General features: G+C 38.7%; 1 protein-coding gene across 2 annotated transcripts in view; it reads left to right on the top strand.

The window, feature by feature from the left end:
• Positions 1-18752, top strand: part of DOK6 (docking protein 6) — a 359455-nt gene that overhangs the window by 273617 nt on the left and 67086 nt on the right. For both annotated transcript variants that reach the window (XR_015727578.1, XM_045790250.2), the window contains exon 7: positions 8760-8877. Coding sequence is in view for 1 of the 2 variants with exons in the window: in XM_045790250.2 (XP_045646206.1) it covers positions 8760-8877 (118 nt within the window). In the remaining variant the exon portion in view is untranslated. The remainder of the gene's footprint in view (positions 1-8759; positions 8878-18752) is intronic.

The raw sequence follows: 18752 nt of genomic DNA, 5'->3' as shown, positions 1-18752 counted from the left end.
AAAGCAAGTTAAACACACACTTAACAAACTGAAGAACTTCACTGTTCCAAGAACAATAAACCTTTTGAACAATAACCATTTGAAAACAAATTCTCTTATTTCCTTTTATAATGTAAGATGAAAAGAATTTTCTGAAGAAGTGGCATTGTCTTACACTACCCATAGGAACAAGCCCAAGGGGTGGTTTTGGTATCTTTGATGGAAATTTTGTGATGGTGATAAGATGTTACCAATGACAAAAACATCTCAGGGAAAAATAAAGGGAGGGGAGCACAGAAGAGAGAAAGAATGAAGCTGGCTTTGTGGAAAACTAATTCAGGTAGCGAAGAGAAATTAAGGGAATTTGCCCTCCTAGAGTTAAAGTGTATCACAGAACTTACCCAAGTAAGCCCCTGAAATGATTTTTTTTGTCTAAATAGTTGCATAAATAGGGAAATACTATTGCATTCCATTCATTCCAAGATGCACATTTTTTTTCACATTTTAACATCTCTCAAGTCAAATATGAGTTACAGTTTAATTGATAGCTCTATTCTTTCATAGTGCTACATAAAATAGTGTTTTGTCTTTCAACTGATGGCATCTTAGAGTGTGCAAAATACCGCAATACTTGTTTTAAGGAGTACTATGAAAACACTCAGTTGTTATTCCCAAGGATAGCCAAATAATATCCTTCAGTTCATCTCAAGTACATATATCTTTCTAGAACATGAATACCGTGGGCTCATTTATAATTCGGTGAATAAATGAGAAAGCCTTCCATAACGGGCTCTCTCCCAGGCAGTTTGGCTCCCCTGCTAGTGAAGGCAGTCTTCATACTCACATTTTACAGGAATCTCTATCTGCTACAAAAAATAATAATAACTAGTTTTCCTACACTGAAAATGTAAAAAATTTGGAAGCAAAATACTCTGATGAGTGGTACACAGAAAAAATTTTAACACTTTTTACAACTTCTTTTCTAGGAATATTCATAGAACTTTAAGAAATTCTGAAAAAGTTTAAATGTGTGATTTGTGATCGCAAGTGGCGTGTCATATCTAATATATAGGAATACCTGCTAATAAATTCATCTTCAAAGTTCTATTCATGATTATGTTGCTCAATATTATCAATTATTAATCATAAGACAAGAGCCTTCATTGCTACTGACAATGCCGGTTCCCTGCTGGGAAACGCCATTTGCATATTTGTGAAATTTTCTTTTACTGATTGATAGACACTGATTGTAATGAACCAACACAAGCCCAATTAGAGGAAATGATTATAGTTGATAACAAAAGTGGACCTGTGATTCTAATTAATCTATTTACTTACTGTTGTTCCAGTGTCAGAACACTAAAGAAAATGTAGTCTCTAAACAAACACACAGACATGAAGAAAAATACTCATTTCTGCATAAACGCACAAATGAGACAGAAATGGGGAGAGGTCAATGTGTAATTTTTCTGGCGAGTGGTGCTGTAACACAATATAATAGCACAAATTTTATTTATATCATGTGCTTTTTTTCTTAAAATTAGTTGTAAGTGCTCTGGATGTCACTTCAGAAAACTCATTATATATATATATATATATATTTTATATTTAATCAACTTGATTAGAGTTGATAATGTGTAAGGAAAATGACTGCCCGGCAAGAGTACAATTTTCATGTTAAAAAATACAATTTTATTCTTTTATCTCTATTTCTAGAATCAAAGAATAATGAGGAAACTCTATACGCATGATTTTCCTCTTTTTAACTATGATAGTCTTACCTATTCATGGGCATACAATCTGCTCATGGCAATTATGAGAATGATTTCCTTAAAGAAAAACAATAGATTTCAAAGGTCAATCAAAATAATTCAGCACACAAACATATAATTATGGCATTACACAGACAACCCAAAGAATCAGACCATCTTCTCTTTGGGACAGTGCTGTGAAATAGAAGAAAAAAGGTAGACCAGTAGTGGGCAAACCAAAGTCTACAAAATTGATGTAAGAATCACATGGGAAGTTAATTAAGCTTACTTTCAAAAGTATGAGTGTAATTGTCAATTTCTGGGATGTATTCAGTGAAGGCACATGTATTAGTTGAAGCAGGGCAGCATAGTGGCTTAACCAGGTAGGCTCTAGAGAAAGAAAGAGCTGTGTGACCTTGTGTAAGACACTTACCTTTGCTGTGCTTTAGTTACCTTTTCTTAAAAGAAGGAAGGAAGGAGCAATAATATATCTACTCAGAGTGTTAGAATATGAGCTGGTCTTGAGTAAAAGCCCAGTTATTAGCTAAGTCATAAAAAGGCTGGCAAAAGAAAAAAATTAGCGTTATCTTTAAGTGGGTAGAATTTTATAACCACTGTTTAAAGTTCATCCCAGCTTTCATTATGTGCAGACATTGGAAATTAGTTATATAAACTTTAACACAGCCTCTAGATATTTACACATTCCAAAATCAAAAGATAGTAACATTTTATTTACAACAGATGTGAAATTTAATCTTTCAATATGTATTCATCATATTTCCTGTATTTAGAGAGTAATTCTGTAAATGCATCTACTTACAAATAATAGACTGATAGATGAGTAAAGAATATACATATTCTTAAACATTATTGATGACAGATAAGAATGGTGTTCAAAGTATTTATGCATATGTTTGTAATAATTTCTGATGTTATTCTAAAGCTCAGCTTTTTTACAGTCCCTGAAAGTATGGTGGTCAATACATATTTAAAACATATAATGATAACTTCCATTTTGGTTCAAGTTTAAAGAGAATACTACTCTTCAAAGTCCAATTCTAAATGACATCTAGCAACTTCCATTAAATGACTCTACAAACGATGTAGTGTTTGTTAGTCTTGTACCAACTCACCAAGGTATCTTCTAATTCCTTTTCATTTATTTTGAATAAAATGGAAGATTAAGTGAGTTGTCCCCTATTGAAAATTTAGTCAAGTCTGTGAAAAACCAATTGCCCATAAACCTTCAAACTTCAGAGGACTGTTTGAATAAATCCAAACAGTGCCGAGCTTGGCTGCCTAAAGGTCTCTGGAGTTTCTATTTCTATACAGTTTTCAAGTTTCATGAGGTCTTTTCCAAGAACAAATAAACTAAATGTTCTCAACCGGGACCGTACTTGTATTCACCATTTCCTTATTAGGCTGCATGACTTTTTTGTCTTACCTCTGACATACATCCCACACGTTACCTGAGCATGGCCCCTGACCACTTGTATATTTTAGGGCTGCTTCTCCACAGTGGATTTCCCTACCCAGTCCCTCTTGTCTCAGACACACCAGCGAACATGTTGACGTAGCCACTCACATCTCTTAACTCTTCGTCATACTGGAAAAGCTGACACCGGCCTTTCCTGGCTAATGTTATGTGTGTGTACAAATACACACACACACACCACCCTACCAGCATCGCTCACCATCTCCCATCTATGTCCTCCCTCTCCGATTTGCCCATACTGACCATCTAGTCATATTTCTTGGGTTTTGTACTTCCGTTAAGCTCTTAGAATTGGATCTAAGACAGTGACTTCCTTCATTGCCATTCCTTTGATAGCTCAGTTTGGACACATTTCCATGTCTTGACCACATACATGTTCACAGAGATGCCTCTGATGTTGGCCGCCTCTCCCATGTATTGGTCGCCATAGGAAGCCAGCAGTTTCTACTGAGCACTTCAGGTGGGACAAACATTGTGCTCTTCACTCTAAAAGAATCATCTTATGAAATATTTATAACAACACTTGAGGTGGATTATATTAAATCCAATTTAGAGATAAGGAAAAACTGAGTCTTAAAAAAAAATGTTAATACGTCATTGCCTGCGGTCAAATGACAAGGCAGCAATAGAGTTGGGGTTTGCTAACAGGTGTGCAGACAGCCAAGCCGGTGTGTGTGCATGACAACTCCGGGACTGGGCTGCACCCATCATGGCCTTCTCCTCTCAACATAGGGGAGAGTCATGCGCATTCCTGCCTTGGTCCAGTGGAATTGACCCAGTTGGTGCAGCATTCCTCATATCTGCTCCCTGAAGAAGGTGGGTCCAGTAGTTTATTTTACAGTAAACTGTGGTGAAGAGGACATGACCTTGTAGGAACCAAAGGCAGGTTGCTCCAAAACGTGCCACATTGGCATATTGATTATTTTGAATTAAAGCTACTTAAAAAACAGCATTGCAAGAAGGACACTACGACCCTCCTGTGTCCCCCTGAAAGCAGGAAGTAAATCTCCCATGTGAAAGGCACCCTCCCTGTTCCGGGGAAAAGGGAGACATTCTTACCACCAGAGAGAGGGAATTCAGAGCTGAGAAAGCTGTGTCAGCACCTCCTGTTACTTTTTACTAATTTACTACGGTAGCCCAAATTCTGGTTAGAGTTCCTTGTTAACAGAAGCTCCCAAAGTTAAGTTTTCTTTGTCCTGCCAGTTCCTCAAAGATTTATTGTCTCTTTGTCTAAAAGTATAAAAACTTCTGGCCTTGATCATTTCCTTGGGTCTCAATTTCATTATTGGGCCTCGATGCACATGTAATAAAACTTTGGGGTTTTTTCTCTGTGAACCTGTCTCAGGTAAATTTAATTTTTAGTCCAGCTAGAAGACTTGGAAGGCAGGGAAAGAATTTTTCTCTCTCTTCAACATCATGGTCTTTGATGCCTCAGAGACATCACTCACTGCCTGTGTCACCATGAAAAAAATTTTATTATCCCTCTGAGTCTCATTTTCTTTGTCTGCAAAGTTCAGATGGCATAATTACTGACAATTTATATGAATATCAAATGGAACAACATATGAAACCAGTTTGCATATTGCCAGGCACATAGGGAATGACTCATAAATGCTCATTTATAAATGCTAATTTTTTCCTCTCCCAGTTGTTGAGATTTGTGCAAATATGACTTTAAATTTTCTAGTCAATAAATGGGGAGATACACAGCAAAAGTAAAATTAATTGGTTAGCAAGTTTTTTGTTAATATATAGATGAATTTATATAGGGGAACACAAATTAGCATTAATGTTTATCACAGAGTCAAGGAGGCAGAGTCAAAACCACAAAGGAAAATTGCAAAAGTCAGTAAGGTAACCTGGATAATTATTTTGGTAAAAGCAGGAAAAGGTGCTGGTGGCCAGTACCCTGACAAAAATTACACCAGTTTTCAGGACCTCCCTGCTTTTTCTTGGCAGGGTGTGTGCTTTCAAAGTACAAAGCTGTATTTTTGTATATTGTAACATGTTCGAGAGGAAACTCATTTTTCCCAAGAGAGATCCACATCAAAGTCCAAAGGGCAGTGCACTCAGAAATCAAGAGAACTGTTTTCTATTAGAGGTTCTGTAGTTGGGATTTTACCTTGAACGAATCCCTGAATTTGGTGGGTTGTGATTTTCCATCTGTAAAATGAGAACTGCTGGACTGTCTAAGAAGGGTTCAAACCTTGAATTACACAGCCCGCGCACACGGTAAGCTTGGGCTTCCTCCAACCATGGCGGTCTCCAAGTAGTCAGACTTCCACAGTAACTCAGGACAGGTGGAGGGAAGGAGAGCCTGCCTTAGAGGTCATCAAAGGCAGAACCAAAACAGACATAATGTCATGTCTGCCTTGCATTATTCATCAGAGCAGTCATCAGTCAGCCCAGATTTAAGAGAAGGGAGCCCAGACACCATGTGTTTGAATGCAGCCATCTTCAATCCTCCACAAAAATAATGCATGTTTAGTGTTCCCGATGACAGGACTCCATTGAAAGACATGGAGCAGAATGGCTTGATGGTCTGTGAACAGACTCGATGCCTGGTTTTGAACATTGACTGAGGAATGCATTCTCTGATGTGTAGGAGATTTAAACATCCAAGGTATGGTGGACAAGATTTGTACCGTGGACAGAGGTCGGGAGAATATGGACATTCACATTTTCAAATACAGACTTTTCATTTTTCTGAATTAATTATGGAAGTAGCATAAAAGGAACTAAAGAAACAAGGGAAGAAATGGAAGGTTAACAGTCTCCTATAATCTGAAAACCCTGAAGACCAAGAAATAGAGACACGAGGTGAAGAAACAATAGAGAGCGATTCAGGGGCGCCTGAGTGGCTCGGTCGTTAAGCATCGGCCTTAGGCTCAGGTCATGATCCCAGGGTCCTGGGATCGAGCCCTGCATCAGGCTCTCTGCTCAGCGGGAAGCCTGCTTCTCCCTCTCCCACTTCCCCTGCTGGTGTTCGCTCTCTCACTGTGTCTCTCTCTGTCCAATAAAATAAATAAAAATCTTTATTAAAAACAAAGAAATAATAGAGAGCAATTCAGACAAAATTTTTATGGAGGAAATTCTCACCTTATTTATTTCCAGAAAAAAAATGTTTTTACTGTGTTTCCGTGATGCTTAAAGACTGACCATTTGGGAAGAAATGTGTTCCCAGAATTAAAAAAATAGAAGGAAAAGTAATTTGGGGAAGAGGAATTAACCACTGATGACTTATTTTATGCTAATAAACAAATTGTAACTTATTAGGGAAAAATAAAGGGTAGACAGAAGTGTATTTAATATGAGACTCGCTTTATGGATTAATTGCTGTTTATTAATGGGCATTGCTCACACTAACTGAAGGTGCTGTGTGTTGAATTCAGTTTATGCCTCACATGAGAAATTGGCTTTCAAGGTGAAAGACCTTTTGTCCCAGTGATACTTTCATAAAATGAGCCTTGCCTCTATCCCTTACAGCCGGGGATATTCAGTGTGTATGTGGGTACTTCTTAGCACTCGTAGCCCCACCCACAGAGATTCTCCCAACTGTTAGGTCTGGGGTAAAACCAGAAGTGTCTATGGTTAACAAGCACCCCAGAGATTCTGGAGAGCACTGCCCTATAATAACCCAGAAATTTGTCTTCTTCCCAGGCCCCTTACCTACCAACCATGGGATGTTGGTATGGTTAGTATATCTATTTTCCCAATAAGAAGGAAAACTTCGAAATACACCAAATTTTGAAAAATATAAAGTTGGTTACAACGTTTGCTACTTGGAGCCATCTTTTTAAAAAATGCCTTCAACAGGGCCAGACCATTAAATTCACTGAGTAGGGTACTTTTGTAGCAAGACATAGCCGATCTGGAAATGCCTCACTGCTAAAAAAAAAAAAATGTGAAATCGAGAAAACGTGTTCACACCCTTTGGCTTCATCTTCCATTAAAATGTAAAAACCTCTTAGCTTAATACGGTGCTCAGGAGCCTGTGATAGTGTATCAGATGCTTTCCTGACAGTGTCTTGGAGGAAGGCTGTTCACTCTGGATGCAGAGTCTCGAAGGTGGTGGGGGGGTGGCATGCGGTGGGAAAGGGCCGACCATGGGGAGCATGGGGGTCTCTAAGGTTAGGCTTGACAGACATGATCTTCCCCGCGCCCACTTCTGCCAAGAGACAAGTATTAAATAAGGACGAAATGTGGGGTTTTATTAATTAGAGGATTGCCCATTGCCCATGAGAAAGTGAACATTTGCTCAGATTGCATCAGAGAAATGTGTGCTTAGACCACATAAAATTATTTCTGGATGTTTTTTTAAAACCTGGTGTGAATCAATAAAAATACGTTTCTCTCTTGAAAATACAATGTAAAGTGTTGTTCTCTTTGAACCAATCATATGCTTAAGCACCTGAGTGACATTGTGTTTATCTCTGGGGCTAACGTTAAAATTTATGTTTCAAATAAGAACATATGCCACACTTTCAGCACAGAGCTTCTCAGGGAAAGCACACTTTTAATATGTAAAAGATCCTATTGCAGGAGCACAGAAAAAGGTCCATTCGAGAAAAGATCCATTGGGTGAGGGTGGGAGGAGGTGTCTGGAAAAAATTGTAAGACACAGAAATGGGTAAAAAGGATTAATGGTATCCCGTGTGGGGTGCCATTTGGGAGTACCTGTTTCTGTAAGGGCTTGCACCTCCAATCTGAGTTATTTTATAATTCAATAAATTGCAGAAAGCTGATAGTAATGCAAATAATTCTTGTTCATAGAAATGCAAATACCCTTGTCCCGTGGGTACGAATGGTTATTAGTCTGGTGTTTCTGATTGGCTCTCTGCCCTTTGAGTTCTCCTCGAAATCAGTTGTACCATCTTTTTTGTTCCTTCTAAATTAATGAATGAGATTAAATTGCCTACAAGTGTTCATTTCATATGTTTAGAGTCATGATTTTACTTTTTTTTTTTTAAGTCAACCTTAAACAGCAAATCAGGCAGGTGTCTATTACAGATTCTGTCATATGTCCCCCACATTTAACCCTCAACTGATTTTTTTTTTAAGATTTTGTTTATTTAGGGGCACCTGGGTGGCACAGCGGTTAAGCGTCTGCCTTCGGCTCAGGGCGTGATCCCAGCATTATGGGATCGAGCCCCACATCAGGCTCCTCTGCTATGAGCCTGCTTCTTCCTCTCCCACTCCCCCTGCTTGTGTTCCCTCTCTCGCCGGCTGTCTCTATCTCTGTCGAATAAATAAATAAAATCTTAAAAAAAAAAAAGATTTTGTTTATTTATTTGTTTGAGAGAGAGTGAGAGCAGGAGTGGAGGGGAGGGTAGAGGGAGAGGAAGAAGCAAGTTCCCTGCTAAGCAGAGAGCCCAATGCGGGGCTCAATCCCAAGACCCAGGGATCGTGACCTGAGCTGAAGGCAGATGTTTAATCAACTGAGTCACCCAGGTGCCCCAACCCTTTACTTCTAAAAGAGCAGATTTCAGTCTAATACTTTACATGAAGCCTGACACATCTCCTTTTTTTTCTAGCTTCAGACAAGCTTGACTGAGCCAATGACGTTATCCAAATCGATATCTCTTCCTCGTAGCGCGTACTGGCATCACATCACTCGTCAGAACAGTGTTGGAGAAATCTACAGTTTGCAAGGCAAGTGACTTGAAAATAATAAAGCACCACTTGCATTAGCCTCCTACAGGTGGGCCAGGAGTCATGCAAATTGCTTTGCTTGCTTTTCCTCTGTTCTCATTTATCAGCTGTCACTGGCCACAGTGGGAGCTCTGAGATTTACAGTGGCTTTTCTAAAGCTCTCATTTCATAGACTCACGGTAGAAATTATTGCAAAAGTCCCTAAGGGCTGAGGACCCTATTTGGCATAGGAACTTGACTAGCACGTTATACAAAACATACCATCAGAAGCTAAAAGTAGCTGGTACTGGGTTCTGTTTCATGCCGTTTTACAAAGGATTTCTTTCTGAGCGTCTTTTTTCTTAATAGGATTGAATATCAGTTCAGGAGGCTGATTTCTGGCTCTGAAATAAAATGCTGCATAAACCTACTCAAGGAAATCTTAAGGTTTACCCAAAGCCTTGACATAGAAATAATTCTGGAGGGTGCAAGGCAGGAGACAAGTGTGAATACTTCGCTTCTGTATTTTTCCTAATGATGAATGTTTAATCAACTAAAACGGGGATGGTTTACCAGATGAATCAGATTAATAGATAGCAGGTATTTCGTCAAGAGCAGCGCAGACTTCAGCTTTGGCATTTTTTCTCCTATTCTTTCCCTTTTGTCTTAAAATGAACAATCTTATCCTTCAGATAAAATATTCAGCAGCAAGCAATTGACTAACAGAGGACCAAGGCTGAAGGAAGTGGGAACTTAGAAAAATAAGGCTAACAAAACACATTCATCCAAGAAAGATTTTGTGAGCACAATAGATTTGAATGTAATAGGCGCCCAATAAATATCTGGTGAAGGAATGACGGGTATGACCTTCAGCACAGCTAGGCATTCAGAATGTTTTTCCACTCATACTTTAACTTTTGCTCATATTAACAACACTAAGTGTTTCAACAACAACAACAAAATGTTTTGGTGACAAGGAAACTGAAATGGTGTGTTTTCAAAGCAATCTTTGCTTGCCAGGATTTCAAACCTAGACTAATGGAATTTGGTTAGTGGGAATTAATGATTAAAGATACGTTCTGCAAGGAAGAACAGTCAGAACAATTTTAGTCATTTGTTGATGACAATTGCATTTTATATTTTAAATGAACCCTCTTATGGGTAGTTATTACCTTTTTGTGTTATTTCTTTGCATGAGAAAATCTTTACTAGGATAAGGAGTAGAGGATTGAGGGGACTCTTGACAATTTTGTGGATCAGAAAGAGGTGTCACATATCTCGCTCTTGCTTCCTTCTACAAATGCCAGCAACCACATGCTAAAACTGCCTGCGTCAAGATCTTAGGATTAAAAATAATTAGAAAATATGTTTTTAGTGTAAGGTTATTTTTATTTAAACATAAACCTATATATGAAATTGTTGTCAGAAAACGAAATTTAACTGAGTAAATTTTATGTATCGTATTGGCTTTATTCAACAATTCATGAGCGGACAGCATGCCATCCAACAGATAGAAAGGAGGTCTGAGGAGCTATATATAATGAAGACTTTTATAGGCAAAGGGAGCAGGAACAAAGAGGTTAAACTGGCCGAGAATGGATTGGGTGTAGCAAGATCACTTTCCTTTAGGGGATGGCGAGAGACTGTCAGACAGATGTCCTCACTAGTACTGACCAGGTAGTTAACACTGACTGGTGTAAGATTCATTTTCTGGGAGACCTGAAACTAATTCGGTTATGTGTTAAGTCAGGGGGGCGTTATGGGACTTAGCCTAAGTGACTCCATATTGAGACTATTGTCTTGTTTTTAACAGTATTGATATTCAGTAAAGTAGAAATAAAACCATGGAACATTTTCATGAGGAAATACAAATGAGCAAATTTCTAAGGAAAAAGAAAGTCAAATGTTAAAACAAATAAGTTCAAAAAAGGTTGGAACCAATGTAGTGATAACTTTGGGTTTTGACAAGAGTTTGGTCTATAATGCTAGCAAATGAAAGATTGTTGTTTTCATGGTAGTGTGTGGGGAACTTTTCTCTGAAGGGAAAGCTAACATTTAGAGTGATGTACAGCATCAGAGATAATTTCTTATGCATCCGACAAAAAAAATGGCAGAACGCATTTAAACTTCTCAAAACATTGATGAAGACGTGCAAGACAGTGCTGACTTACAATACAATAGAATCAATAACTGATTTGAACACTGGGATCTGTCTCACTGATCCTAATTTCCAGCAAAGGTAAGGACTTAAATGCTCTATCAATTACGATGAACAGTTTGTCTGAATGGTCTCAATAGCACATTCTTCCTTGGTTGTTTGTTGTCTTTGTGTAACAAAGAAATAGGCATCGACTAAAGTTGAGTACTACAAGTCCAATAAATATAGAATGTATTTGATGTAAAGTACATTTCACTCTACTGTGGATTTATTTTTGTATTATATGCTTCTTAGAGCAATACGTTTTACCATTTTACATACCCCTCATTTTATGATTATATTGTAGAGAGAGATATAAAGATCTAGATGGATAGAGATGGACAGCTAGATCGTCAGTAAGTGGATTATAGTAAACTTGTTAGTGATACTTCGACAAAGCAAATATATTTTACTCTCCTCTTGCTCTATTGAGGCAGTCAAGGTAAGCAGAGGACAAGAGTCTTTGGACCATAGTTTTTTGTATTGTTGTTTTTGTTTTTTTATTGGTGTGTAATCAACACAGGCTTCACCCTCATGGAATCAGGACAAGATAAAACCACCAAAACAGGAAATAGAAATGGAAAAAGTGACCCTTAGCACCCGTTCTTCATACACATCTACATTTTTTCAAGAAACTACATTCGATGCCTCCGATCTGAGTTATTTTATAATTCAATAAATTGCAGAAAGCAAAAGGAGAACATAGTCTGGTTTTCCAGAGTCAAAGGAAAAATTGGGCAATGGTGGGTATTACATCATCATGTAAACTTCAGGTAGCATTGAGGAATAAAAATGTATCTTTGGAATTATCACTTTTTCTACATTCTAACTGTGAAGCTCAGATCAATATGAATTAAATTCAGCAGGCTTTCCTTCTGAAGGTAAAGGGGGAAAGCTTTCTATATCTAAAGCTTCATAGATTGGGATTCATTGAGAAGCAGCACATGTACTAGAATGGAAAAAAATATTCACGGTGTGAAATCAAATCTATCCCACATTATGACGTACCTATAACTTCGATTGCCTGTCACTCTCAAAATTGTACTTGCTCAGTTCTACTGTGTTCATTTCTGTCATCTGTTCTATAACTATAGAAGCAAGACACTCTCTAAAAGGCCAATGTATCAATACTGACATCCTGCATTTACTTAAATGTTTGGAAAAGAAGTGCAGTATAATCTGCTAGATCTCCCCATGCTGCTCCCAGAATGGTGCTCTGAGAGTGCAAGTTTTTTGTGGTTTCTGTCTTGTACTCCAGCTCTCTGGAGTCAAAAGGCTGATGAAAAGAATAATTCGCTTTAACAAGTACACGTTAGCTAAGGACTAGGCAGCTGCTATGGAAAATCCCTACCCCTAAGGAGCTTGTGAGAGGTTGGATCAAGTCACCTCTTCTTGCAGAAGGTGTGAGTAAAGACTTTTCCTGTTCCCGATTTTTGCCAGATAATAAGGATGACTAGTTTGTATTAGAAAGTAATTTTATTTCTATTTCTCTGACTTAACGCGTTTATGAAAAATGTTTGCATCACAGCACATTGTAGAGTTGCTATCTGTAGACTTAGAGAAACCTTTCACTTCAAGAGAAGGAAACGTGATTTTGAACTCTTGACTCAAAAGTAAATGCCACTTGTTTAATTGCTAGAATTGTGATGTTGGTTCTAAGGCCTTCAGAGATGTGTTGAGAGCATGAGGAACACTCAAAAAAAAAAAAAGGTGAGGGGGGTTGGGGAGGAAAAGGAAAAGGAAAAAGAAAAAGAAAGAAACGAAACCCCATAAGAAGGTTGAAGTTTTTCTTCCGTTGGAAGGTCATCTCCTTGACTCATAATCACTGTCCTCATAACTATATGACAGACTGCGTGGCGGGGTCTTTAAATTGAGATTTGTGAAGATGGCAAAGCATTTATTGAAAATGACAAATCAGTCTAGCAAAAACCACTGATGGTTCCAGGCTCACTGCAGGCACTCACCGAGTCTTTGTCGAATGCAAAAAATGAATTTAAAAATGCATTAGAAAGGATAGACCACCACATCCCCTCCCTGAGGAAAATTCTCTCCTGTCTCGTAGAAGGAATCATCATGTCTGGTCCCCCACGCAGCCCATCCTGGGCACCATCTTCCCCTGCACACACTTTGGCTTGTCTGCTTCTTGCTTTAGGATTGCCTTGAGTCCCCAGACCCCTGCTCCTGCTGGTCTTTATTTGGTAAGCACAGGAAGCACTATGAGATGCTGTGACTCTGTCCCCATAACCTGAGAGCTGGGTTTCTGTCTCTGTCCACCTGCTGCTCTCCCTCTGGAGAAAGTCTTCCACCAGCTATACTGACGTGAAGGGGGGACAAGAATGTGGGCTGAAGGTGGTCCCCCAGTGAATGGGCTTTGGGACCATGTGCTATCCCTACATCTCCCTGATACATTCCATCACCTATTTTTACACAAAATTATATGGGATATACTGTCTCAGTTTTGAGCAGCTTGAATAACCTCAGTATTTGAATCAAGGAGGATGGGGGGGTGCGCTTGTAAAAGTGGTAACTTTTGGAGTTTGCTTTCACTAACACTGATTAAATGCACATGCCAGCTCCGAATCGTCTGGCTCCCTCTGCCCTCTCTACATCTGTAATTAAGCTGCAGACCGCCCGTGTCAGCACAGCGCACCTGATTACACAGAAGGCATTTTACACTCACCGAAAGAGCATCAGTGGCTCCAATTTCTCAGAAGGACAGGACGCAAACAGGCAATTAGAATTAGAGATAACCTTCAGAAAACAGTAAATAGAATTCTGACGTAGATTAGGGAGGTGAATCAAAGGATTTACTCACTGTTCGCTCAACTATGACCCTCTGTCCTTTCCTGCCCGTTCAGTTTCAAGTTTACACTGTTTGTAAATCGTTTCCATCAGGACTTCTGTTTAAATTTTCATCATATGATGTTTTCCGAGTTGCAAAGTTAATAGAAGCCTTGTATAGCAAGTTAAAAAAAAAAAAAGGATAGGAAAGAGAAAATTGCACCGATGGTAAAAAGGAGCCTGCGTCTGTTCAGTGTTCGATGTGTACGCTGGAAACGAGTCAGTCGTCACAAGTGGGAGCAGCCAGATGCCTCACGCATCCTCCGTGAGCCCCAGCCCCCAGGTGGCCATGTGCCAACAGCCCCAACACGGGAGCCCTTTGCCAGAATCAACAGTTGCTAGTAAACCTTCTTTATGAACAGGGACTGCATGTCCTTCCCTTGGAAGGGTAAAGCGAAGGCGGCAGATGCCTCCCAGGATATCAGTTTTTAGAGGTAAATGAATTGATTGCTCCCCAAAATAGACACCATAAAAAGTCTCTGAATGTTCTCACTGTGAAATGCTTCTCACACGCCACAGTCATCCATCATCCCTCCCTCTTCCATGCTCCCAGATGTTTTTATGTAACTTTAATATCGCAACGCATTTGTTTATGAACCCTCTTCTTCTGTTTGTTTGTGAGGTGGCAACTTCAGATGATCTTCATCCGCATGGCTCAGCCGAATTTAGGGCGCCCTCATTGTGAAGAAACGCCACCTGTAGGTTAAAATACTGAGTTTGGAGTTATATAATCCTGAGTTTGAAAATTGACTTACCAGTGCTGAGTTGTGTGGCTTTGGGCAATTTATTCATCTTTCTAAGCCTCATTTTCTTCATGTCTACAATGAGGATAATAGTTCCTATCATGGCACTTTAGTGAGATCACCCACGTTAGGTATAAACATTCAGTAATTATGAACCATTGTCAATATATTGAAGGAAATTAAATTTCCATTAAGAAGTTTCTTTCTCTGACAAAGGGAAGTATGCTCTCCTATTCCAATTTATTCTAGAATTTACTTTAAAATATTACAGAGTTTCTGCTATACATGAGGAATTTTGTTTTGTTCTAAAGACTTTATAAAGTCTAGCTTTAAGAAACGATTTCTAGTTTTTACAGTTCTAGAAAAACTAAATCTAACTCTAAACCTAACCTTAAGTTTTTAATGCAAGATTAAAAAAAAAAAAAGGCTTAAGTCTTCAGCTGTTTGTTTTCTTCCCATGGGTGCGTTTAAACAAGACATTTACGCCTCAAACAGACACACCCCTTCTCCCAGGCTTTACAAGGCTCAGTCCAGGTAGCCCAAGGGAAATTAGACGCTGTTTCTTGGCCAAGGAATCGCAAATTCCTGGAAGGACTTTATTCAGCTTAGTGCAGAGGAAGTGCCCCCACTTTACCCCACTCCTCCCCCACCCCTCAAGATCTGTGCTTGCGGATCAGCCTACCCTGACCAGGGAGAAGCCTTTCTGAGAAATTTCTTCCTTCCTCCACTAAGGTAGACTGGTTTTGCTTGAGCCAGTTATTCCTCAGTTTACTCTCTCAGGATGCACCCTCTGGCTGAACTAAAGGTGAAAGGCAAGATTTGGATTGTTAATTAGGTTCTCCTGACATAGCACAACACAAAACTAAAGACGGTGCACAGTGTAAGTCAGCCATTAAATCACTAGTTACTACATATGTAAAAGTAGCAGATAAAGACAGATAAAGGTAAAAGACTCAAGAGTTACCAGATGTTACATAGGATTAGTGTAATCTGCCAGTGGTCTTATTAAAATAAATTGCTTCGCACTCTCTAATTCAAACCTGAAATTGAAATTTGAATTAATCCTGAAACCTGGTCTCTATACCTGATTTTTTCCCCTCAAGCTTCCCCCCACCCAATTTTTTAAATATAGTAGGTAACATATTAAGTTCAATATTAATCAAACTATTATGGAAAAAATACATATTCTATTTTATTCAGTAGGAAATAAAACTAGGATGTAATATTAATTCAGGGAAAGGTTAATAGAGTCTTAACTGAAGTTCAGCTGTGTTTGTCATGTATGTAAGTGCATGTGCACACGTGTGTACACACACACACACACACACAGATGATTGTGCACGCACACACACACACACAGACCCGTATAGCTCATTGCTGTCTATCCGTATTATTGTACCTAGTAGGCTCCACATCACAAATTATAAAATACATAGAAGAACCTGCAGGGGAAAAATGTTCAGTTATATTTTTCTCCCTGACCTCTCTTTCCTGTTTTGTTTTGTTTTTAACTTCAGCTCTACCTCTGGCCCTTCAACTAATACCCTATCCCTGAGTATTGGCTTAATAATTGTATTTTGTCTGGTTTTTTTTTCGTTTATTGTCCTTTGTCTGCCAAGCAGAAAATACAGCATCCTGAAACTTGATAATGGTTGGAGGATACGAAAAGACAAACAACATCAGGAATTAGCCTCATTGAAATAATACTTGCCAGAGAATAAATTGCAGAATTCACGTAGATTTAATCCTGCCTGTGACCTTCAGTGACGTTCTAGGACTTACCCGACTGCCCTACAAATAATAGATGCAGATTGAAAATTTGCTGCTACAAACTTTAAATATCCAATATTTAAAACCTAGGAGCATGGTTGTATAAGTTTATATAAAAGAAATTTATGTTAAGAATTGAAGCCATGTGCCCATGTGTTAATGACTATATTTAACACAAGAAGAAGAGTAGAGTTTGGGAGTGTTCTTAGAAAGTTTTGGTTGCCATTGCTATATCATATTGGCTTGGTAAGGAGTGTAGAGCCTTCATTTTATTTTTGTTAAACTATTCATAGTACAAGAAGGAGAAGTTCAGTGACAAAAGTTTAAGTGGTATGTCTTTTACATATATGCTCAAAGATAAAAGATATATGATTTTAAAACAAAACCAGAATTTCTTACAGCAAAACTCTGTGACAGAAATTGTTCTTCGTATCCTTTCGTTCACCAGAAAATGCCATTCTTTCAATGAATTTGGGAAGTGGCTTCTCTGGCGTGCAGTGGAGGGATAGCCATTGTCTGGGGCCCTATCATACCCATTGTAGAATTCTGCCTGTGCTCGAAAGAGATGTTGGCTTAGAACGCTCTGTGCTTGCCTCTGTAACTGTAATTAGCACCATCCTGATGAGTGGAAACTTTTCTTTGAGAATAGTTTATCATTCATGAGTTCATTTGTAAAATATTTTGAAGTCGTCTAGGTTTTTGATAGTAAAATTTAGTATTGTTCTTAAATGCACACACACACACACACACACACACACACACACACACCTCACATTGTTTCCAAACAAACAAATGAAGGAAATCCTAGAGGACAGTCTGTTTTATTTTCCAGCATGTCTCTGCGGTGTTGTTACAACTTCTTTAGGGGCACACCAAGTAAGTCAAAGTATGTACAAATGAAAATCACCATATGCTATTCGATCATAATCTAATACCTATTTCCTGGGCTCAGCAGTGACTCCATCCTTCTGAAGTCAATGACACACTAAGAGTCCGGAAATCGGAGATGTCATTCTCGCTGAGTAATTCACAGGCACCTATCTGTGTTTAACCACATTCAACAAACGCCCAGGGGGAGGGAGACTGCCTCACCGCGGTCAGCGAAGAAATGCATGGTCTGAGGCACCAGTAAGGAAATGTAACACGTTCAAAAATTCTTCATAGGAAGGAGAGGGATATTTTATTGCACAGTCTGCTACCAACAAGATATGATGCTACGTAATTTCACAAATATAACCTCGTATACACAACACACTCTTGTAAAGGTAGATTGTTATGGATGCAGTTTTTATAGATGGAGAAAAGGCAGTTATCATTGTCCACTTATTTACTGAGCACTTTATACCATGTCGTGATAGATGATCTTCCCAACAGCTGTCTGAAATAGGTACTATTATTGACCCACTTTACAAATAAGGAATCTGCCCTCTCCCTCTGCTTCTTTCCCCTCTGCTTGTGCTGTCTCTCTCAAATAAATAAATAAATCTGAATATGCAAAAATAACTTGTCTAAGGGCCAAAAGTAGTATTATCAACCCACATGGTCTTATTTTTCTAGCTAGAAGGCCACCAGGATAGGAAAGTTATGTAAGTGCCCCAGGGGAAGAGAGTTGAAGGCAAGGTGGAATGAAACATTAGAAAACTCTACCGTTCTGCCCAGTTACAGTCTCTTTGAACCATAATCAAGGTTTACAAGAATTATTCCTCTGAAAAGCAGGCAACAGCTATTCTCAAATGTGCCTTAAATGAGACGACCCAGATGGAAGCCATCGAGGCAATTTGTGGAAAATCCGCACTGTTCAAAGTCAGGTTCGACATGGCTTGGGCACTGCTTTTAAAAAATTCATATAACAGCCTCGCTTCTTTTGTGGAACAATTTAAAGCACATTGTGCATGTAAATAAGTTGGTTTAACTCCTGAGAGTCGCCATTACTTTTGATTATTACTTTTCAAGATTTTTAACTAAGTTTTACAGCAAGTTCAACTGTGTCTCCATCAATTCCAATTTCTTCAGAAATGTCTTATTTTGGAGATTTCAAAATCACTTTCCCAGGAGCAAATCCCTTTTATTTCATGCCCTTTCCTCCCTCCTGACTATTTTCTTCTCTTTCCTTCAGGCGTTAACGCTGGCATGCAGAGTCTCCTTGTTGTGTTGTTAGTTCATGTGGTTTCTATCACGAAAGTGTAAATGTCTTCTTTATCAAGCTTCGTTTCCCTTAAATAAGCACTTTTTGTGTCTTCTATTGAAACGTGATTTTTTTGGATTATTTCTGAAAACCTGCCTAAATTCCAAGGAATGAATACTTGACATTGAACTGAAATTAATATTCAAAAACTTTTGTTGCA

This window comes from Ursus americanus, chromosome 19, assembly GCF_024610735.1.
Source record: "Ursus americanus isolate L20-20 chromosome 19, mUrsAme1.1.p, whole genome shotgun sequence".
In the NCBI taxonomy this organism is placed as follows: domain Eukaryota; kingdom Metazoa; phylum Chordata; class Mammalia; order Carnivora; family Ursidae; genus Ursus; species Ursus americanus.
The sequence above is the reverse complement of the archived record's forward strand: the minus strand, read 5'-3'. Positions and strand labels throughout refer to the sequence as shown.